This window comes from Mesoplodon bidens, assembly GCF_964165515.1.
Source record: "Mesoplodon bidens genome assembly, chromosome: 19".
Classification (NCBI taxonomy): domain Eukaryota; kingdom Metazoa; phylum Chordata; class Mammalia; order Artiodactyla; family Ziphiidae; genus Mesoplodon; species Mesoplodon bidens.
The window spans coordinates 42,494,593-42,517,670 of NC_138179.1; the positions used below are offsets into that span (position 1 = coordinate 42,494,593).

Here is a 23,078-nt window from a genome sequence, read left to right on the forward strand (position 1 = left end):
GTGGCTAAATTTAGCCTTGGAAATGGCCCCATTTGTTGGGTAATGCTCTGAGTTCACTTGTAACATTAGCCTAAATGTGATGTCACGAGGGTGGCAAACTTGCTGCTGGAAAAACATGCAATGAGGCTTTGCAAAGTGGACACAATTTTTTTTTTTTTTTTAATGTGATCCAGTGTTTTGGACCATCCTTGCCAATGCTTCCTTGATTCCAGCCTGCAGTGCACGTCGAGCACGCTAATCCACACAGGAATCACAGCCCAGACCTGGGCCGGGCTGGGGCAGGAGGCGGGTGAGGATGGATGAACACAAAGACAGCCTGTGGCACCAGCACCACATTTGTTCACACTCACTTCTATCAGACATAATCCTTCTTTGGCATTAGTAAGGAGGGGAAATGCTGATGCACTTCCAAGGGCTGGTGGGCGTGCCCACGTATCAGCGAGGTTTGTCTCATCCAAGCTGCTCTGGCTGCCGCAGGGAGGATGGAGCCCACTCTTGCAGAAAGGGTCCTGGCCACCTCCCGGATACGTCAATACTATTTTTTTTTAAGGCTGATGGATTCAGAGAGACTTGCCTATCCTTTCACGTTGCCAGCTTGTTGCTAATTTGGGCATTAAAGCTGTGTGACAGGGCCAGTTCGACACTCTCAGGGGAATTTGTTGAGGAGACAATGATAATGGTGGACGGCAAGTGGAAATCACGTTCCCGGGTGGGGACAGTGGGCCGGGCCCGGGCTCTCAGAGGGGCTGATGGGGAAGCAAGATCTCAGGCCCTTTCTCTGAGCCGTCCCGAGGGGGCAGGCAGGCGGGCACTGGCTCCAGCATGTGGGCACTGGCGTCCTGCTCGGCCCCACAATGTCTTTCATGCTGATTGGTTGTGACAGGAGCGTGCTCAGCCCCAGAACGTGGTAATGAGTGCAGTCAGTGGGCAATTTGCATCGATTTCAGTTACTTGGGAGGGGAATTGCAGGTCTGAGGCTGGCCACGTGGGACTGGAAGGCAGTCGCCATGTGAGGGGCTGACTGTGGCTTGCAAGGGATCAGGGATGGTGGAGGGGGACCCCAGAGGAGGCGCACAGCTATGTGGGCACCCCGCCTTCCTTTTAGGCTGGGTGCAGGATGGCGACTGTCGCTCTGGAGCCGCTGTCCCAGCCCCCAGCCCTGGGCACCGCACCTGGCTCACCTGGTAGTGGGCCCAGCAGGCCTCCCAGATCCGCAGAGCCTCAGCCTCGGGAAACTCCCGCTTGAAGCACAGCAGCAGCCAGCGGTGGCAGAAGAGCATTTGCAGGCCGTCCTCGCCCAGCGAGACCAGGTGCTGGTAGAAGCGCAGGTGCGTCAGCCGCAGCAGCTCCCGCAGGTACAGCTGGGGGTGAGGCCGAGATGAGTTAGCCCCCCAGCCCCGAGCACGCCTGCCTGCCTGGCCCAGGAAGCCCACTCCCACCGAGGCCCTGCCTCGGTCCACCCCTCCCCCCCGCCAAAGCCTGTGTGCCATGCGTGAGGTCTCTACCTGCTACATGTCACTGCACCCACTTATTTTGTTCTGTCGCTGGAAGTCTGACTCACACCTGTCTTTGTCAGCTTAGCCCAGATTTCAGACTGTTTTGGAGGCTGTGGCGTGGCCCAGGGCAAGGCAGAGCATAGCACCCTGATGTGGACCAGGAGGCTAGTGGCAGGTCCGAGGCTAGGAAGACCCCCAGGCCTCAGGCGCCATATGGGGCTGTTTCTGACGCCCCCTCCTTTCTGGGATGTCGAGCAGATCATCCATTGACAACGCCACCTCCCCCACACCCACTCAACCACCTTCCGCTCTGATCACCAAGATCCATCATCTTCCAGAGCTGATTTAGAGCAGAGAGGGGGGGTTTCTGAACCCCAAGAGGCTCAATTCCTGCACTTAAGGTCACCACCCAGTGACGTGGGATAAGATCGAGGCTATTTCTGGCAACGTCCTGCTTGGGCTGCTGACTTCACCAGCACCGTTGTAAAATCAATCTCTGGCAGCTAACGAGTCATGGGGCCATGTGCTTCGGAGCCCATCAGGGGCGACTCGCATCAGAGCCCGTAATTGCCTCTGCAGGTACCGTGGAAACCTGACATCACAGGGCCGATGCAGAGAGCACAGAGTGGGCAGGCTCGGCTGAGATCCCAGCCAGATCCTGGGGTGGGGGCTTGGTGACTCACAGGCCCCTTCCCACACAAGCGACCCATTGTTCCTACTTGAGACAGCGGCTGGGATGGCACGGGAACTGGTTCTGAGGATCCTTCCCGACTGGCCAGTCTTTCCACCCAGTGGCCTACAGCAGGCTCAAGGCCATGCATGCAGCTGACCCCCTCCCTCCCTCACGGGTGCTCCCCACCCCCGCTCTGGTGCCCCTCACCTTCCAATCCCCACCTGCCTGCTCCTGGCTCCCCCTCGTCCAATCCCCTGCTGTGTTCTGCTCTCCCATCCATAGTCTTCAACGGCTTCCTAATGGCTAGTCGACGGGACACGCTCCTTGGCCTGGCATTTGAGGCCCTCCATTCAGCTCGACCCTCATTGCATGTGGGCCACCAACCTGACCAGGGCGCCCAGTGTCATTGCCCAGAGAGCTCTGCTCAGCCAAGTCTCGGCAGGCCTGGCAGTGTCCAGGGCCAGACCCCATGTGCCGTGGGGTCGGCCTAGTCCAAGGAGACAGTGGGACGCCTGTCTTGGTTCCCATCTCTATCGCCAGAGCTCTTTCTGTATCACTCCCTGGCACCCAGCATCCTCTCCTCACACTGTCAGCTTCCAGACCAAGAATCTCTTGCAGACTGGGGACCTGAGACCATCTCCCAGTGCCAGCAGCACCTGGCAGGTGCCTGGAGTGCACAGATGCTAGGTCAGGAAAGAGTGCACACTCCTGGCCCTGCCTTACCCAGCTCTGCCGCCTCGCTCCCAATTCTCAGTGCTGCCTGATTTGTGTAGGTTAGGGGAGGCCATGAAGGGAGGGGTGCCGGCTGCGCACAGCAAGCCTGCTGCCCTCGAGGTACGATTGTGACGACTACCCAGTGGGCCTCGAGGTGGTTTCAGGAGCCCCTCCCATCCCCACCCCCAGAACCCTGGCTATGTTGGACCCCTGCAGGGGGCCCAGATGCACCTGAGGAACCATTTTATGAAGCACAGGGTCAGGTGTGATAGGGACCCCCCCACTTCTTTGTCTCCCAGGGAGCCTGGGTTGGGATGCCACATGCAGGGAGGTGGGAAGCCATAAGGGGAGGGCCCTGCACAGTCCAGACTCTGGACCTGCAGGAGTGTGAGGTGGGGATGGCAACACGTGTCCTGGGACCTGGAAACAGCGTGCGTCCCTCCTGGGGGAGCTGGCCCTATCCCAGAGGCCCAGGGCTAAGCCCCCCATAGTCCATCGGCAAGGCTGACCCGGGCTTTTCTGCTGCTTGCTGACCCACAGCAGCCAAGCCATACACATCTGAGAGCCTCACCAGCTGTTTCTCCATGTCCTCGTCCCGAGGAGAGCTGACAAAGATCGTGTTCTGCATCAAACCCACAAAGCACCAGAAGGTGTCTGACTCGTCCAGGACCTCGGCCAGGATGGGTGCCACCAGGTCCGACATGCCCTGGGAGTAGCCGATGGCTGGATTGTACACTGCATAGTTCAGCAGGATTCTCCTGGAGACGCAGTGCAGAGAGCAGGGAGGTCAGTGGAGGGTGGCCACAACGTAGCAGTGTGTTGTTGTGCAGGCCAGTAGAACCCCAGGCTGGAGACCCTGGGCTGTCCGGGCCCCCATCTTTCACCTTGACCTCAGAGGAAGGAGGGCAGCTCTGGGACCATCTCCAGAGCCTGGGGAAAGGTAATGGCCTGCAATTAGGCACTCACCAGCCCAGCCCCTCGAGAGCAGGGCAAGGAGGAATGTGGGTCTGATTTTCTTAATTGTCAACTGCCTGTGACAAAGGGTGGGCTGGCCAGGAACGTTTTCATGGGCTGCTAATTTTGTGCAATTATTTGCCAGGAGGTAGCAGAACGTCAAAGATGCCAGCCTCAGCCCTGTGTGGCTTTATCATCCAGAAGACCACCCAATGGGAGACAGAGACACTCAGGGGGAGGCTGGCCACGGCTGGTGTGAGACAAGCAAGGTTAAGCTTGGTGGATGTCCAGCGGGTGGGACCTACAGGCCTTCCCTGGGTCTCTAGGACAATAAGAGACCCACTGACATTGCCTAAAATAGCTAATGACCCTCTGATACTGGGGCATTGAACCTGGAGGAAAGACCCCTGACCCCTGCAGAAGCTGCTGCTCGGCCGCTTCCCAGAGGGTCAACTGAGGCCTGAGGGGTGAGGTGGCAGATGGGAGTGAAACCGAGGGGGGAGGAACCATGCTGGCCCGGGAGGTGGTACCTCATGCTCTCCACATTGGGATTGCCTTCTCCTCGGAAGAACTGGTTGCTTCGATCTGTCCGTACCACATCCTTGTCCACGGTGAACTGCACGTTCCTCCAGAACGCTCTGTGCTCTTCAGGGGTCATGGAAAGCCTGGCATGGAGCAGAGCGCCCGCTGGGGGGTCAGCAAGCGGAACATACGCTCCCGGCTGGCGCGGGCGTCCCGCCCAGCCCTGCTCCCAGATGGGAACTGGGGCCGCTGGCAAACCCTCCGGCTCCCACTGACCTGGGGTGCGGGGGGGGGCGGTGCACAAGGCTTTCCAAACATTAACTCGGCCTCACGGGTCCCAAACAGAGAGCTGACCGCAGCCGCGGGATCAGCGAGGCCCAAACAGACCTCAGCAGTCCCAGTGCCCCCCAAACACCCCCGCCACCCCGGCGTTCTGCGGAAGGATGTCAGCGCCTCGTTAAGTACGTTGAAAAAGAATTCTAAAATCTTGATATGCGAGCTAAAGAGAGCCAGTCCCGGGGCCGGGCGCTGGGGTAATAACTGCACTTATCCAGCCCCATCTCTCACGGTCCTGGGAGACCCATTTTTCAAGGAAACTATGGGTCACGGAACATATTATCAATGCTGAATTGAACCTCAAATTGCCTTTCCAAATGGCATTTCCCTCCGCGGCGCTGGGGTGGGTTTCCCTCCGCGGCGCTGGGGTGGGTTTCGTTTCCCTCCGCGGTTCGAGTGGGCCCCGGCCGGTCGCCGCGGTCACCTTTTCTGCTGGATCTCGGCGTATTCCTTTCTCTTCTGCACCCGCAGCGCCTCCCTCTCCTCCGACGTCGACTCGTGGCTGTAATAACGCAGCAGGAAGGGCCAGACCTCCCCCCGGATTGACACATCAATGCCGCCGAAGAAAATGGCCTGGAGGAAGCGGCAAAAGTTGGGGAGGGGCCAAAGCAGGGCTGCTCAAAGGACCCCCAAATCCCCGGAGATCTGTGTTTTGGTGGCTTTGCTGCGCCTTCTTGACAACTGATGCCTTGATTCAGATCGCTGCAATTTGCACATGTTTGGAAGGGGAAAGTGCCGGCCCCCCATTCCCATACAGGACACAAACCAGGCTCATTTCAATGTCAATGCCCCCCCTGGTGCGGCACTCAGATTAACCTGTCGTTCTCACGTCAGGGCCTAATCCCGGTTTTGGAATCGCGGCGCGGGCTGCGAGCTCTGCTATACAGGCTGACGCGGGGTCCTCCAAACCCACTCCGGAGGTTGCTTTTTCATCGCAGCGGCTTTGATTGCTCTATCGGGCGCGTTCACACAGCCAGCTCTGGCACCAGCGGACGCACCCCGCGGAGGCGGCCCGTGGGCACGGCCCCGACCCCTGGTCCTGAATCGGGCCCCGCGGGCACACCGGGCCTCACCTTGCGGAGCTTGTACTCCTCCTCCACCTGGCCCAGCGCGTTCAGGTGGCGGAGCCAGGCCGCGACGTCCAGCCGTCGGTACATGCTCTCCTCGGGGTGCGTCTCGGAAGACGGCAGTTTGGGACGCCGAATGGAGAACTGCATGCACGTCTTTTCGTCGGCCACCTGCTGGACGGAGGACAGTTGGGGATCAGTGTCTCAGCCTCTTCGCTTTCGAAGCCAGCCGCGCTCTTCGCGGGATGTAAGCCTTCCTCTCTCTCTCTTCCGAAAGGAGGGGGACGCCTCTTCCCCGCATACAAACCCCTAAATGGCAAGTGTAATTAGACACAATTCAGAAGAAAATACCGTCCTCTTACCATGGTCCCCCCTCGCGCTCCCGGCTCCCGGCCCACTCCCATCGACCGCCGCGCCCCACTCTCCCTCCAGCCCCGCTGCAAAGACGGAATTAATGCCTCGGACGGCCAACTTCCCTCTGCCGGGAGGGCCTGCAATAAATTACATGTGATTGGCCACATACAAAGGGATGGCTGTTCTGCGAGCGGGGAGCCCGCCTGTCAGGTTGTCTCCACGGGCAGTCACGGATCCAGGGCAAAACTGCAGCTGACATTTAATTCAAAAATCAAAGGTTGTTCAATGTACGGGGGGAAAAAAGCCATGCTACTGTAATAAGGGAAGCCAGCAGGAGGCTCTGTGGGAAGGAAGGGAATTTTAAAGTCAGCCCGTTTCTAATAAGCACATACAGTATCTTAACCAGATAATTAAAGAGCTCTTATTACATTTGTATGTAGATTGAGCAAAATATGGCAGGAAGCCTTGTCAAAACATGATTTTTCAAGTGCGGAGTACTGCCTTTACAAGAAGCCTGGGCACATGTTTCAAATCCCAAATTGCTGCTCTGTAGGCCCCCAGCGACCACGGGTCACACAGGAGAGGCCTGGGTCTCCGGGGGAGAGAGCCAATGTCCTGGGCCCCCGTTGGAGGGGAGGGGGGAATGGGAGGGGGGGTGTCTCAGCAGCCAGGTGCCTCCAGGGGTGGTGAAGGGCCTCCCTCCTCCGGGCTACCTGGTCTTTGAGGTGCGTCTCTGCGCAGTATTTCCATTGCTGAAGCACGTCGGGCAGCTTGTCCAGGCCACCGTGGTGGAAGTGGAACACCTTGTATTGGCTTTCCCGGCTGGCGACGACCAGCTGGCCGCTGGTGCAGGCCTCATCGCTGAGTGGCCATCGGAGGGGGGAAGAGAACAGACCCATGAATATGTAAACATGGGTTTTTATTTCCAAGTATAATCAGAGGCCCCTATTGCCAACCTCAGAGGCAGGAAACAGAAAGTCCCCGTGGAGTTTGGCTGCTGGAGGCAAGGGGACAGAATTATGCCCCAACAGAAGCCATCACCCCTTTGCTGAAGAAGGCAAAGCAGCTCCCTTCCTGGGAGACCCCAGGTTGTATTGTCCTCACTCCCGGGAGACCTGCCAGAGCAGCCTTCTCTACCCACCCTTGCCTGCCAGGTCATATCCTCCCTTCTCTCCGGGAGTCCTGGGGGTGGATGCCCTGACAGGGAATCAGGTTTTGAACCCAGATGGGGCGGGCGCTAAGGGACGCCCCTCCAGCAGGCTTCCCCATCCGGCATGGAAGGCACTCTGGGAGAATCCTCTGGGGAAATTCACGACACATGCCTCAGGGCCATCGCCCAAACTTGGCTTCCGTTCCATGAAAGGCGGAATGTGGCTCTGGGTCTGGGAACTCCCACAGAGACACGCCTGCTTCTTCTAAGCACCAGTCTTGGTTGGTGCTTTCCTGTGGCTGGGCCACCCTGCCTTTCAGGAAGAGTGACATGAGGTGGCCGTTAGGGAACTAAAAGGGATGGTTCCCTATAATGAAGGAAAGGGTGCCTCCCTCTAGAAAGCCATGGCCTATTCTGAGCACGCTGGGCCTCTGGGTGGGTGACCAGGGGCAGCCTGCAGCAACTGCTCTCTGTGTAGCCCTGGTTCGTCGTCTTTCCCCAAACCAGAGCTCCACGCAACAGCTGCTTTTACCATCACCCTGAAAGCAGAGGAAAGAGTTTGGGAGCTACCCAGACCCAGCTTCTGTGGGGCAGCCGCAGGGGGCACTGCTGACGAGACTAGTGATGTTGGGAAGCAGGTGTTTGGGGATGCAGGGGCGCTGGACCCAAGCATGGCCCCCCGGGACACGGCACACAGGCAGCTTCCAGGACGTGGCCAAGAGGGCCTCACCTGAAGAAGAGGCGGAGGGAGCGCATGTGACCCAAGTCCACTCGGAACACACCACAGATCTGCTCCAAGGCGCAGGCCCGCTGCGGCTCGTCCCAGCGCGGGGGCTGCAGGAGGCCACTGCTGTCCGGGAACTGCAGGTGGGCGTCCACGCTGGAGGGGGAGCTGGTGGAGCAAGTCATGTGAGGGCCACACGTTTCTCTGTTGTGCAGCCATGAGGGAAGGGCAGGGAGGGCTGGGGAAACCATTTAAACGTGTGTGCACACTCAGAGATATAGCCGAACACGCTGGGCACATAGAGGCTGTCCACGGACACCCATGAATGAATGAACGAATGAATCCTATCATAGGTCTTGCCCAATTACACTTTAATGTGGATGGGAAAGGATTTTTGTGATCAAATTTTGTTCCACCTTAACAGAGATATTAGGTTGTCATAATGGCAGATGAGGTCCTACTGACTGGGTTTGAGCCCTTGCTGTGTGACCTTGGGCAAGTTACCAAGCCTCTCTGAGCCTTTGTTTCCTCTTTTGCACAGCGAAGATAATAACATGGCTTCGTGTAGAATGAACAGTGCTCAGTGCTGGGCACCCTGGTTTTAAGGGCTTACTAAAAGAAGCTGTTTTGTGACCATTTTAGACAGTGTGGGGCTTCCATTTGGGTTCAAATTGGTTCAGTATTTTCCTGAAAGAACAGTGGTTCCATAAGGAAACATTTGTGTTATAATACTATTAATACTAATAGTAAACACTTAGCTCTGTGTTAACCACTTTTCATGTGCTTTTTATCACATATAAGCTTCACAATAAATCCTAGGAAATGGGCGGTTATTACCACCATTGTACAAAACAGGAATTGAGGCTCAGAAAGGTTAAGTAATTTGTCCAAGGTCACACAGCTAGCAGGTGGTAGAGCTGGAATTTGAACCCAAGTTTTGTGGCCCACGCCTTCATCAGTGTATTTAACTGTTTCTGAGTTCAAAGTTCAGCAATACAACCCCATTATCTTATTCTGCTTCTTTAAAAAAATTAATAATTCTGTTTGGCTCCTCGGTTGCCAAATATTTTATTACATGGATTCAGCTACACCACAGGTTAAATGCTGTCTCTTGAGATTTAATAGTAACATCTAGCAGATGACTGCTAAAATATCGCCAGAGTAAAGGCAAGCATCGGTTCTTGATCCCAACCCTGATATCCCACAGAGGTAAGACTGCAATCACTTTATCCCGCTTTCCTGTTTCAGCCGAGAACATAAAAGTGTCGGAGGCAATTAATCCTGAGGCACCTCTTCCTCTGATGGGCACCAGGTCTCCAAATGAAGCTACTCTGGATTGTTCAAGCACAATCCCTCTAACTCGGAACTTCCTCAAAGAGGAAGCCTGGCCTTTTTAGAAACTTGGCTGCTTCTAGAACAACACTGGGCCTGGTGTGCAGTTCTTCCCCACCTGCCTAAGGAAGTGGGCTGAGCCAGGTCCTCCCATTTCTGAGGGGCACCTGCGCTCTCCCAGGAAACAGACTCAGGTAAAGATAGACAGCTGGATGGGAGGGTAGGTAGACAAGCTGAAGCACGCAGCCACACGGCAAACTCGGACCCAAAAAGGCTGAGGGATTCCCTGTCCTCCCGAGGGGAGCCTGACTGGCTGCACTATGCAATGACTGTCTGCAAAACAAGGCAAGCCGAAGGTCTGAAGACAGCCCCCCACCATGCCGCTTCACACAGCATTTCATAATCTGCTTACTGAACAATGAGGCCGCAGTGGCCGGAGAGCATGTGCTTGGCGTGCTTCCCCGACGGGGCCGGCCCATCCAGGCTCACCTCCAAGCCCAGCCAGAGAGGGCCCACCAAAGGGTGGCATTATTTCCAGCCCCTCTCCCCCAGTTGTCCCCACCGCCACTCCACACGCACATAGCACGATCCTCCAAAACCTGCATGCCCTTCTCAACATGCTACATCCTGCTCACCCCACAGGGCAGGCCAAGGTTTGCAGAAACCAGATCCGGGATGGACACTTGCTCCGACAGAATCCTGGCCGAAGCCACTGCTCCTCTGCTGTGGTGGAAGGACCGGGGTCCTGAGGGGAAGGAGCCCAGGAGAGAGACCTCCCCAACACCTTCCTGCAGCAACTTGCCCCCAGGCAGATGTCTGCCTAAACCCTTTTACAACTCCTGAGGGGGAAATTATTTGCATTAATTAACTGATTGATTAATTAATTCAAGACATTATGTTGGGACCTACAGCTGGGGTTCCACGGTTCAAACTGGAGCAAAGTTGATAGAAGACTTCATTCTCTGTTATTTAGGGCCTGTCATAGCAGATGACTGTACAGTCATCTAGGTCACCTAGGGCCACATCTGTTTCTGCCTGAACACCCATTGCCAGGGGGTTAAGGGCCGTATCTCGTTTGCTCTTCTGCATCCCCAGCTCTCAGCACAAGCCTGGCACAGAACACAGAGATTTAATTTAATACTCATGCCTGGGATGAAAATGTTAAATGTCTGGGAATTTTGAAGTCATAGAAAAACATGGAAATAAAATCTTGGGAAAATTGAAATACGTACAATTTTTATTTTTTATCTTTTTACACATACAGAGCAATTTGGTTTTAAGAATATGTGTGGTATATAATTTGGCTTGTTCATAAAATTATTGTGTGGTACATTAAAATTATAAGGATGGTTTATCTAAGGCAATAACTCCCAATATGCTATAAGTTAAAAATGTTTTATAGGTAGAGGGAGAAGATGCTAAACTCTAAGAAATATAGCATTTTTTCTGAAGATCACCAAAATGCAAAACAGAAATGAATAAGAAAAGCCAGCTCTGCCACAGCAAAACATAGCAAGCGTGTTCTTTGTCCATCTGGCAACTCCTGCAATGTCAGGCACAGAGTTGGAGATTAAATATGGCCCCAAATTCCTAGAGTGGTGTTTGTTTCCCTACCCCTGAATCTCAGCTGGCCTTTTCAAGTGGCTTTGGCCAATAGGATGTGGTATGAGTGACATTCTATGAGCTCCAGAGCCTGGCCTCAAGAACCTTCTGTATTCTCACTCTTGGTATACTCCTACCACCATGTAAGGAAGCCCAGGCATAAATGATGAGAGACCACAAGGAGAGAGAGACACAGCTGACAGCATCAGAGTCCCCAAACCTCATGGACAGAGACCATTTCAGACCCTCCACCCGGCTGAGCCCCCAGCTGGTGACAGCTGCCTCAGGAAGCCCCAGAGCACCCAGCAGAACAGCCTGACTTGGCCCAGCCCAACGGGAAGCCCTGTGAGCAAACTGAAGATGGTGGTTTTAAGTTGCTAAGTTCTGGAGTTCTTTGTTACGGGGCTATAGATAACCGATATATACGGGAAGTGTCTGTTTTCAGAAAAAGCTTGAGCAGGAAGGAAGAAACCTCCAAAATTATTATTTTGGGTTTTTTTTTTTTTTTTTTTTTGGTGATGACGAGGAGCATGCAAGATCTTAGTTCCCTGACCAGGGATTTAACCCATGCCCTCTGCAGTGGAAGCGCAGAGTCCTAACCACTGGACTGCCAGGGAATTCCCTTCCTCCAAAATTACTGAATTGTGGTTCTCAAGGTCAAAGAGACATTGCAGCCAGACTTTAACATTTTTAAAAATCCAAACTTTTAAGTTAGCTCTTGCTTTTCTTCCTTCTGAGCCTTTTGATTCAGTTGAACAGTAAGTCGATGGAACCCCAGCTGTAGGTCCCAAGTATAGTGTCTTGAATTAATTAGTCAGTCAATTAATTAATGCAAATAATTTCCCCCTCAGGAGTTGTAAAAGGGTTTAAGCAGACTTTTGCCTGGAGGCAAGTTGCTGCAGGAAGGTGTTGGGGGGCCCTCTCTCCGGGGCTCCTTCACCTCAGGGCCCCAGTCCTTCCACCACAGCAGGGGAGCAGGAGCCTTTACCCTGGACTCTGTCGGAGCAAGTGTCCATCCTGGATCTGGTTTCTGCAAACCTTGGCCTGCCCCGTGGGCTGAGCAGGATACAGCGTGTTGGGAAGGGTGTGCAGTTTCAGAAATTGTGCTGTGTGCATATGGAGTGGCAGTGGGGAGGACTGGGGGAGGAGGGCTGGAAATAATGCCACCCTTTGGTGGCCCCTCATAATTGCCAGAACTTGGAAGCAAGCAAGATGTCCTTTGGTAGGTAAATGGATAAACAAACTTCAGTACATCCAGACAATGGAATATTATTCAGCGATAAAAAGCAATGAGCTATCAAGCCATGAAAAAGACATGGAGGAAACTTAAGTGCATATTACTAAGTGAAAGAAGCCAATCTGAAAAGGCAGAGTTGGAAACTTACTATGTGATTCCAACTCTATGACATTCTGGAAAAGGAAAAACTATGTAGATAGTAAAAGGATCACTATCCTTTTGTCAGAGATCCTGGTTGTCAGAGATTGGGGGGAGTGGGAAGCGGTAAACAGGTGGAGCGCAGAAAAATTTTAGGGCAGTGGAAGTACTCTGTATGACATTATAGTGGTGGATACATGTCATTATATTACATTTCTTAAAACCCATGCAATGTACAAGAGTGAATCGTAATGTAAACTATGGACTTTGGGGGATAGTGATGTGTCACTGTAGGTTCATCCAATGTAACAAATGTACCACTCTGGTGGGGATGTTGGTAATGGGAAGGCTTTGCATGTGTAGGGGCAGGGGTATATGGGAAATCTCTGTACTTTCCCCTCAATTTTGTTATGAACCTAAAACTGCTCTAAAAAATAAAGTCTATTAAAATGAAAAGCCAAAAAACAAACTGGGACATATATATGACAAGGATTAATATCTTTAATACAGAAAAAATTATGTAAATTTAAAAAAAATGAATGCCCAACAGAAAAAATGGCAAAGGTACAAGAAAAAACAAATCACTAGAGACTAAATACAACCAGCCAATAAATTTTCATGTCCAGAGTAATGAAATAAATGCAACTGGAAACAAGATACAATTTGAGGGGAGGTCTATGAAATTGGCGTAATTAAAAAGTTATGAAATATAGTGTAAGTAAGGGTTTGGGGAAACACTCTTGCACAGCTGGGGGCACTGTATGCTGTTCAGATTTCTCTCAATGGCAGTTAGGAAATCGGATGCAAAAGCCTTAAAAATGTTTATGTATTTTGACCCTTTACTTTCATTTCCAGATATTGATCCTAAGAAAACAGCCAGAGATACCTACAAAAAATATGTATGTGAATAGACACAGAAAAAGCCTCTGACAAAAATCTAATGCTCATTCAGGATAAAAGCTGTCAGCAAACTAGGAATAGAAGGGTACCGCTTCAGATTGATAGAGGGCACCTGCAGACATTCTACAGTTCACATCATACTCAATGGTAGGAGACTGAAATGTTTCCGCCTACGATTGGGAGGCTCTACACTTAGCAAGAGGCAAGAAGAGAAACTGAAACACATAAATATTGGAAAAGAAGAAGTAAAACTGTCCCCATTTGCAGATGATATAATTGTTTACATGAAAAATCCCATGGAATTTACAAAACAACTATTAGAACTAATCAGTGAATTTAGCAGAGTTATAAAATAAAGGTTAATGTAGAAAACTTAATTGTATTATTAAAGACTAGTAACACATAATTGGAAAATGTAATAAATAAAAAATTCCACTTATAGTAGCAAAAAGCCCATATAAAATACTTAGAATAGGGACTTCCCTGGTGGCACAGTGGTTAAGAATCCACCTGCCAATGCAGGGGACATGGGTTTGAGCCCTGGTCCGGGAAGATCTCACATGCTGTGGAGCAACTAAGCTCGTGTGCTACAACTACTGAGCCTGCGCCCTAGAGCCCACAAGCCACAACTACTGAGCACACGTGCCACAGCTACTGAAGCCCGTGTGTGCCTAGAGCCTGTGCTCTGCAACAAGAGAAGCCACCACAGTGAGAAGCCTGCGCACCACACAACGAAGAGTAGTCCCCGCTTACCACAACTAGAGAAAGTCCGCATGCAGCAAAGAGACCCAACACAGCCAAAAATAAATTTTAAAATTAATTAATTAATTAATTAATTTTAAAAATACTTAGAATAAGTCCAACAAATGACATTCAAGACCTATACACTGAAAAACATAAAACCTTGCTGAGAGAAATTAAAGGAAAACTAAATAAATGAAGAGATATACCATGATCATGGATTGAAACAGTCACATCGTTAAGACGGCAATCTTGCCAAATAGATCTACAGATTCAACACAATTCCAATCAAAATTCCAGCAGAATTTTCTGGGTAGAAATTGACAAGCTGACTCTAAAATTCATATGGAAATGCAAAAGACCTAGAATAACTAAAGCAAATATAAATAAAAGAAGAAAGCTGGAGGACTTATTATAAACCTACAGTAATCAAGGCAGTCTGGTATTGCTTAAAGAGCAAACTTTTAAATTAATGGAACAAAAGAGAGCCCAGAAATAGGTAAATATGATCAGTTAATTATCGACAAAGATGCAAAGACAATTCAATGGAGAAAGAATAGCTTTTCAACTGATGTTGTTAGATCAACCGGATATCTGTATGGAAAAAAAATTAACATCAACCCTTTCTTCATGTCTTACACAAAAATTAACTCAAAATAGATCACAGACCTAGATGTGATACCTAAAACTTTAAAACTTCTAGAAGAATCCATAAAAGAATACTTTTGCAACCTTAGAATAGGCCAAGTTTTCTTAGAAAACAAAAAGCACAAAACATAAAATAAATAATTAATAAATTAGATAACTGAAAATTCTTTTCTTCAGAATACATCATTAAAGAAAATAAAAATGCATCCCACAGCCTGGGAGAAAATATTCATAATACATATATCCAATGAAAGACTTGTATCCAGAATATGTATGAGGAACTCTTAAAAGTCAACAGTGTTGTTAGATAAATATTTCTTAGATGTGATACCAAAAGCATGATCTATAAAAGAAAACAAGTGACAAATCAGACTTCATTAAAATGAAAAACTTCTGCTCTTTGAAAGACACTGTTAAGAAAATAAAGAGACAAGCCACAGACTGGGAAAAGATATTTGTAAAACACATATCTGATAAAGGATTTGTATCTAGAATATATAAAGAACCCTCAAAGCTCGGTAATAAAACAAACAACACAATTTTAAGATTGCCAAAAGATTTGAAAAGACTTCACCAAATAAGCAAATAAGCATATGACATCATTGATCATGTGAGAGAAATGGAAACTGAAACCACAATGTGACATAAGGAGATACAATGTGACACACTACACACCCATTAGAATGATTAAAAAACAAACACATGAAAACTGCTGTTACAGAGTGCTGGCCAGGATGCAGAGCAACTGGAACTCTCATACTTTGCTGGTGGGAATAGAAAATGAAAGAGCCACTTTGGAAAATAGTTTGGTGGTATCTTATAAAGTCAAACATACACTTACCATACAACCTATCAATCTCACTCCAAGAGAAATGAAAAGTGTTCACACACAGATCAGTGTATGAACGTTTATAGCAGTTTTTTCATAATTGCCAAAGCAAGAATCAACAGGTATTTCTTTCAACTGCTGAATGGATAAGCAAACAGCAGTACAACTATACAGTGGAATACTCTTAGGCAATAAAAATGAAGAAACCACTGATACACACAACATGGATGAATCTGAAATGTATTATGTTAAGTGAGAAAAGCTAGACTATACACGAAAAGATATTCAGCATCATTAGTAATCAGGGAAATGCAAATTAAAACCACAATGAGATACCCCTACACACCTGTGAGAATGGCTAAAATCTAAAAGACTGACTATACCAAGTGATAACGAGAATAGGGAGGAACTGGAACACACTGCTGATGGAAATGTAAAATGGTACAACCACTCTGGGAAACAGTTTGGCAGTTTCTTAAAAAGTTAAACACACACCTACCATATGACCCAGCCATTACACTCCCAGGTATTTACCAAGGGAAATCCAAACATTATGTCCATATGCAAGACATCTACACAATGTTTGTAGCAGCTTTATTTGTAACAGCTAAGAACTGGAAACAACCCAGTGTTTATATCATCAGGTGAATGGATAAACAAATTGTGATATATACATGCAACGGGATCAGACTCAGCAACAAAAGTGAATGAACTGCTGATATACACAACAATGTGGATATATCAGAAAAATCACTATGCTGAGTGAAAGAAGCCAGAACAAAAACAAACAAACAAACAAAAAACATACTGCGGGCATTCCGTTTATATAAAGTTCTAGGAAACGCAAGCTAATCTACAGTGATAGAAAGCAGATAAGTCATTTTTGAGGTAGGGGCTAGAGGGAGGCATGGGTTACAAAGGGACCCAGGAAACTTTGGGGGGTGATGGGTGTTCATTATCTTGATTGTGGTGATGTACACCAGTGTACATATGTCAAAACTCAGCAAATTGTGCACTTTAAATATATGCAATTTCTTGTTCCTCAATTATACTTCAATAAAGTTGTAAAAAATACCAATATTCAACTCAGTATTATTACCTAATTTCTAGCAATAAGGGATATTTTAATATATTGTAGCACATGCATATGATACAATGCCATTAAGCTACTATAAAACGTTTTATAAAAGTATTTAATGACCAAAGAAAATGCTATTATGTTGAATGAAGAAAGTAGGATGAAAAATTATATGAAATGATAAATATGGTTTTGTATATAATGTATATTTATAAATATTTTAAATCTACATAAATATATGAGTAGAAAACTACACCAAAATGACAATAAAGATCATCTCTAGATGGCATTATAGTTTATTTTCATCTTGTTCTTTTTTTTTTTTTTTTTTTTTTTGCGGCACACGGGCCTCTCACTGTTGTGGCCTCTCCCGTTGCGGAGCACAGGCTCCGGATACGCAGGCTCAGCGGCCATGGCTCACGGGCTTAGCCACTCCACGGCATGTGGGATCTTCCCGGATCGGGACACGAACCCATGTCCCCTGCATCGGCAGGCGTATTCTCAACCACTGCGCCACCAGGGAAGCCCTCATCTTGTTCTTTGTCTTACACATTTTCTAAAAGGAATAATGTATCATTTTGATAATCAGAAACAATAAGCTAATCTTCTATCTTTTTTTAAACAAGAAGTCCATATTAGCTTTTATATTGCAAAACCAATAAGGATAATTTCAAAAAGAAAAAAAAGAAAAGAAAAAGTGAGGTTTCAAGGACCAATTATCATCACAGTTACCCTTTATTTGAGGTTTCCTATGTGCCAGGAGCTCTGCTGATTGCTTTAAAGACTTTTTCATACCAACACTATGAAGGAGATATTATTAACCCCATTTTATAGCTAAATAGACTGAAGTCAGGAACATCACCCTCAAATTTCACAGATGGTAAATGGCAGAGCAGGGATGGGCCAGGCGTGGCTCATCCAAAGCTCAAACTTCTGACTCCTATGGTGTGTGACTTCCAGAGACAACGGCAATGACTTAAAAGGAAAACAAGGAAGATACAGAGGAAAACAAAATTCTATTTTAAAAAGCATCTCTTAAAGAATGCCCCTGAAAAACATACCTACTGCTCCCCATTGCCCCATGCTCCTGGATCTGAAACCATCAGCAGTCTGGTTTTGTCTGCCAGTAAAGCCCCAGTCCTCAGCCTGGCACGTGATACACTCCACAAGTTAACCTCAGCTCATCTTTGCCTGTTCCTCCTTGTATTACTGCATCACACTGTATGGCTTTGAGCAATAGAAATTTATCTCTCCCAGCTCTGGAGATCCCAAGTCCAAAATCAAGGTATCAGCAGGGCCAAGCTCCCTGTGAAGGTCTAGGGGAGGATCCTTCCCTGCCTCTTCCAGCTTTTGGTGGAATCCTTGGCTTTCCTTGGCATGTGGTACATCGGCGGTCCCCAACCTTTTTGGTACCAGGGACCGGTTTTGTGGAAGACAGTTTTTCCACGGAAGGTGGGGGGGGTTGTTGGTAGTGGGGGGATTGGCTCAGGCAGTAATGCGAGCGATGGGGAGCGGCAGATGAAGCTTTGCTCGCTCGCTATCTGCTCACCTCCTGCTGTGAGGTCGGGTTCCTAACAGGCTGTAGACCAATAGCAGACTGTGGCCCAGGGGTTGGGGACCCCTGTGATACATCACTCCAGTCTCTACCTCTGTCTTCACATGGCCTTTTTCCTTTGTGTGGGTCTCTGTGTCTCTGTTTTCTCTTCTTATAAGGACACCAGTCATTGGATTAGGGAGCACCCTAATCCAGAATGGCCTCACCATAACTAATTACATTTGCAAAGACCCTTTTTTTAAATAAAGTGGAATTTTGAGGCTCCAGGTGGACATGGATTTAGGGGGACATTATTCAACCAAGTTATATCCCTTTACATGTTCCCACTATATCTTAGGCAAACTGGACAACTCACGTCTTTCCACCCCATAAGGCCCTCTCCGTGCATTTGCCTCCTTGGCTCCCTCCCTCTGGGTTGCCTGCTCTCCTGTCTCCATTCCTGTTCTTTTCACTCTCCAAGACCCAGTTTGTCTGTGCGGTTTTCCTTTGACCTTAGGGAAGCTGCTAAGCAGAGTATCTGATGTGTCACAGGTACCCAATATATGCTGATTTTCCTTTATTTCTTGCAAAATCCTTAGAAATTTATCCTTCCCTTTTGTGTGTTTTGTTTTGGATTTTGTATTAAGTCACTTGCTGATGCCCAAACCAGACAAAGACATCACAAGAACATAACATTCTAGGCCCTAATGAATATCCCTCATGATAGAGACACAAAATTCTCAACAAAATACTAGCAAACCAAATCCAACAACATATAAAAGGGATCATACACCAGGACCAAGTGAGATTTATGCCAGGAATGCAAGGGTGGTTCAACATATGAAGATCAATCAATATAATACACCAGATTAATAAAATAAAGAACAAAAACCACATAATCATCTCAATAGCTTCAGAAAAAATATTTGACAAAAATCCAACACCTTTCATGATGAAAACGCTTACCAAACTAAAAATAGAAAGGAACTTCCTCAATCTAATAAAGGGCATCTATAAAAACCCACAGCTAACATCATACTCTATGGTGAAAGACTGAAAGCTTTCCCCCTAAGATCAGGAACAAGACAAGGATGTCTGCTCTCACCACTTCTATTCTACTGGAGGTTCTACTCGGAGCAATTAGGCAAGCAAAAACAAATGAACTAAAAAGCATCCAGACTGAAAGAAAGAAGTAAAATTATCTGTTTACAGATGATACGATCTTGCATATAGAATATCCTTAGGAATTAAGACCCACACACAAAAAAACCTGTTAGAACTAATACATGAATTCAGCAAAGTTGAAGGATACAGGATCAGTTTACAAAAATTAATTGCATTTCTATACACTAGCAACAAACAATCCAAAAACAAAATTAAGAAAACAATTCCATTTATAACACACACACACAAAGTAAAAGAGTTGCACAACAACTACAAAAACATTGTTGAAGCAAATTAAAGACAACCTAAACAAATGGAAAGTCATCCTGTGCTTATGGATTGAAAGACTTAATATTGCTAAGCTGGCAGTACTCCCCAAATTGATCCACAGATTCAACACAATCCCTATCAAAATCCTAGTTGCCTTTTTTGGAGTTATTGACAAGCTGATCCAAAAATATTATGGAAATGCAAGGGACCCAGAATAGCCAAAACAATATTGAAAAGGAAGAACAAAGTTGGAGGACTCACACTTTTCAATTCCAAAACACACCATAAAGTGGTACTCCCATAAGGACAGACATATTGATCAGTGGAATAGAATAGATGATCTAGAAATAAACCCATACATTGATGGTCAATTGGTTTTCAACAAGGGTGCCAAAACAACTCAGTGGGAGAAAGAATAGTCTTCAACAACTGGTGCTGGGACAACTGGATATCTATGGGCAAAAGAATGAATTTGGACCCTTACCTCATACCATATACAAAAATTAACTCAGAATGGATCAAAGACCTAAATGTAAGAGCTAAAACTATAAAACTCTTAGAAAAAACACAGGCATAAATCTTCATGACCTTGGATTAGGCAGTGGTTTCTTCAATGACATCAAAAGCACAAGCAACCCAAGAAAATATAGATAAATCAGACTTCATTAAAATTAAAGACTTTTGTGTTTCAAAGGAAACTATCAAGAAAGTGAAAAGACAATCCACAGAATGGGAGAAAATATTTGAAACCACATATTTGATAAAGGACTAGTACCCAGAATATATATATAAAAAAATTAGAACACAACAACAAAAAGACAACTGACCCAATTAAACAATGGATCTATCTGAATAGATGTCTCTCCAATGAAAATATACAGGACTTCCCTGGTGGCACAGCGGTTAAGAATCCGCCTGCCAATGCAGGGGACAAGGGTTCAAGCCCTGGCCCTGGAAGATCCCACATGCCGCCGGGCAGCTAAGCCCGTGCATCACAACAACTGAGCCTGCGCTCTAGAGCCCGCGAGCCACGACTACTGAGCCCGTGCGCCACAGCTACTGAAGCCTGCGTGCCTAGAGCCCGAGCTCCTCAACAAGAGAAGCCACCGCAATGAGAAGTCGCTCACCACAGCTAAGAGTAGCCCCCGCTCGCCGTAACTAGAGAAAGCCCACGCGCAGCAATGAAGGCCCAGCGCAGCCAAAAATAAATAAATTAATTAATTAAAAAAGAAGCTATACAAATGGCCAATAAGCACACAAAAAGATGCCCAACATCATTAGCCATTAGGGAAATGCAAATCAAAAGTACAAAGAAATACCGTTTCACATCTACTAGGATGGTTACAATAAAAACCAAAGATGGAAAATGTAAGTGTTGGTGACGTTGTGGAGAAATTAGAACCATTATACATTGCAATGGGAATAAAAAATAGTGCAGCTACTGTGGAAAACAATTTGGAAGTTTCTCAAAAGTTAAATATCGAGTTACCATATATGGCCCAGCAGTTCCACTCCTAGGTATATACTCAAAAAAATTGAAAATATATATCCACACAAAAACTTGTATACGAATTAATGTTCATAGCAACATTTTTCATAATAGCCCCAAAGGGGAAATGACACAAATACCCATCAGCTGAGAAATGGATAAACAAAATGTAGTATATCCATACAATGGAATGTTATTCAGCCATAAAATTAGTGAAGTACTGATACATGCTATAACACAGAGGAATCTTGAAAACATACTAAGTGAGAGAAACCAGTCACAAAGGCCACACACATATTGTATGACTCCATCTATATGAAATGTCCAGAGCAGGTAAATCCATAGAGACAGAAAGCAGATTAGTGGTTGCTAGGGGCTAGGGGAGGGAGGAGTGGGTTTTAACTGCGATGGATATGAAGTTTCTATTCTGGAGTGATGAAAATATTCTGGAATTAGATTGTGGGGATGGTACAACTTTGTGAATGTACTAAATGCCGTTGCTTTGTACACTTTTTTTTTTTTTTTTTTTTTTTCTTTTTCTCTTTTTGCGGTATGCGGGCCTCTCACTGTTGTGGCCTCTCCCGTTGCGGAGCACAGGCTCCGGACGCGCAGGCCCAGAGGCCATGGCTCACGGGCCCAGCCGCTCCGCGGCATATGGGATCCTCCCAGACCGGGGCACGAACCCGCATCCCCTGCATCGGCAGGCGGACTCTCAACCACTGCGCCACCAGGGAGGCCCGCTTTGTACACTTTTAAAGGGTGAGTTTTGGGACTTCCCTGGCGGTCCAGTAATTAAGACTCTGTGCTTCCACTGCAGGGGGTGCAGGTTTGATCCCTGGTCAGTGAACTAAGGTCACGCATGCCGTGTGGCCAAAAAAAATAAAAAATCAATAAAGATCTCTGTTTCAATTCATGTAAAATATACTTCAATAAAATATTTTAAAAAAATAAATAAAGGGTGAGTTTTACATCATGTGAATGATATCTCAATAAAAAGAAGTCACTGTGTCCCCACACTCCCCTGTCTGATTCAGCCTGCATATCTCCTGGCAAAGGCACAAAGCATGACCTCAGTCAATACTTGTTTATTCATCACAAAGTTCTCAGCGCCTCCGTGTTCTGGGGACAGCTGGATGCCGTCCCCAGACATGTGGACTTTCATTCTGGTGGAGAACGGAGAGCAGACACATAAGGGAATGACTATGTCAAGGGGACATGGGCACAGAGGCGGGAGGCCAAGGGGCTGGGAGCAGACCCTCTTGAGGGTGGTCTCAGGAAGCCTGGGTGAGGCCTGAGGTGGGGCGTAGAGCCAGTAAAGCAAAGAGCACAGAGAGCATTAATGGGTCAAATAAGCAACACATGCCAGAAAAAGGCACCCATCACTAGGTATGTCCTACAGGGGAAATGGCACCACCCTGGGAACAGAAGTTCATTTTGCTCTTACATTGTTGAGTTTAACTTTCCTCCTAGTGAAGGAATGGAAATGATCTCATATTGTAAATAATTTTACATTGGAATATACTCCTTGCATTTTTTATTGCTTAACTTTTGCAAGTAATAAATAAATTCGTTTTTGTGGTTAAAAAATTCAAAATATACTAAAATGTGCAAAATCAGCAGTGGAAGCGCCCCTCCTGACACTTCCCCACTCCGTCCAGTGTGCTCCCCAAGAAGCCATCCTCGTCAGCAGCTTGGTGATTCTTCTCCCAAGCATTGCTTTGTGTGTTCATGCATCTGAAGGTAGCTTGTAGAAACCATTTTAGAATAATGGCTGAGGCACAATTAAAATAGAACAGTCTAAACTTTTATTCAATTTGACTCATTAAAGTGAATCAATCACTCTTCTCTATAACACTTGACTTCATTCAAGGAGGACTTGAGGAAGCCGGTTCCCTGCCCACCAGAGGATGGGGATCTCATAGGAAAGCTAAGCTGAGGATCATGGGTAAGTGGATGATGACAGCACATGGACCAGGTGCTGCTGTCATTGAAGCACAAAGCGCTGGGAGGTGTCAGAGAAAAGCATCACCCAAGGCAGGGGGTGTGGCCCCTGGAAAGACTCCGTCCCAGAGGAAGTGGCACAGGGGCTGGTTCTGAGCGTCTCTGGGTGGAAGGAAGAGCCTGGG

General features: G+C 47.5%; 1 protein-coding gene across 8 annotated transcripts in view; it reads right to left on the bottom strand.

The window, feature by feature from the left end:
- Positions 1-23,078, bottom strand: part of TBC1D16 (TBC1 domain family member 16) — an 85,614-nt gene that overhangs the window by 8,102 nt on the left and 54,434 nt on the right. The window contains exons 4-10 of one of the 8 annotated variants that reach the window (XM_081219478.1): positions 7,997-8,146; positions 6,830-6,977; positions 5,769-5,936; positions 5,120-5,268; positions 4,368-4,502; positions 3,455-3,641; positions 1,173-1,361 (exon numbers count right to left, since the gene is read on the bottom strand). In XM_081219478.1, coding sequence (XP_081075604.1) covers positions 1,173-1,361; positions 3,455-3,641; positions 4,368-4,502; positions 5,120-5,268; positions 5,769-5,936; positions 6,830-6,977; positions 7,997-8,146 — 1,126 coding nt within the window. Of the gene's footprint in view, positions 1-1,172; positions 1,362-3,454; positions 3,642-4,367; positions 4,503-5,119; positions 5,269-5,768; positions 5,937-6,829; positions 6,978-7,996; positions 8,159-23,078 lie in introns of all 8 variants that reach the window. The other 7 variants (XM_081219477.1, XM_081219475.1, XM_081219480.1 and 4 more) reach the window with 7 other exon arrangements.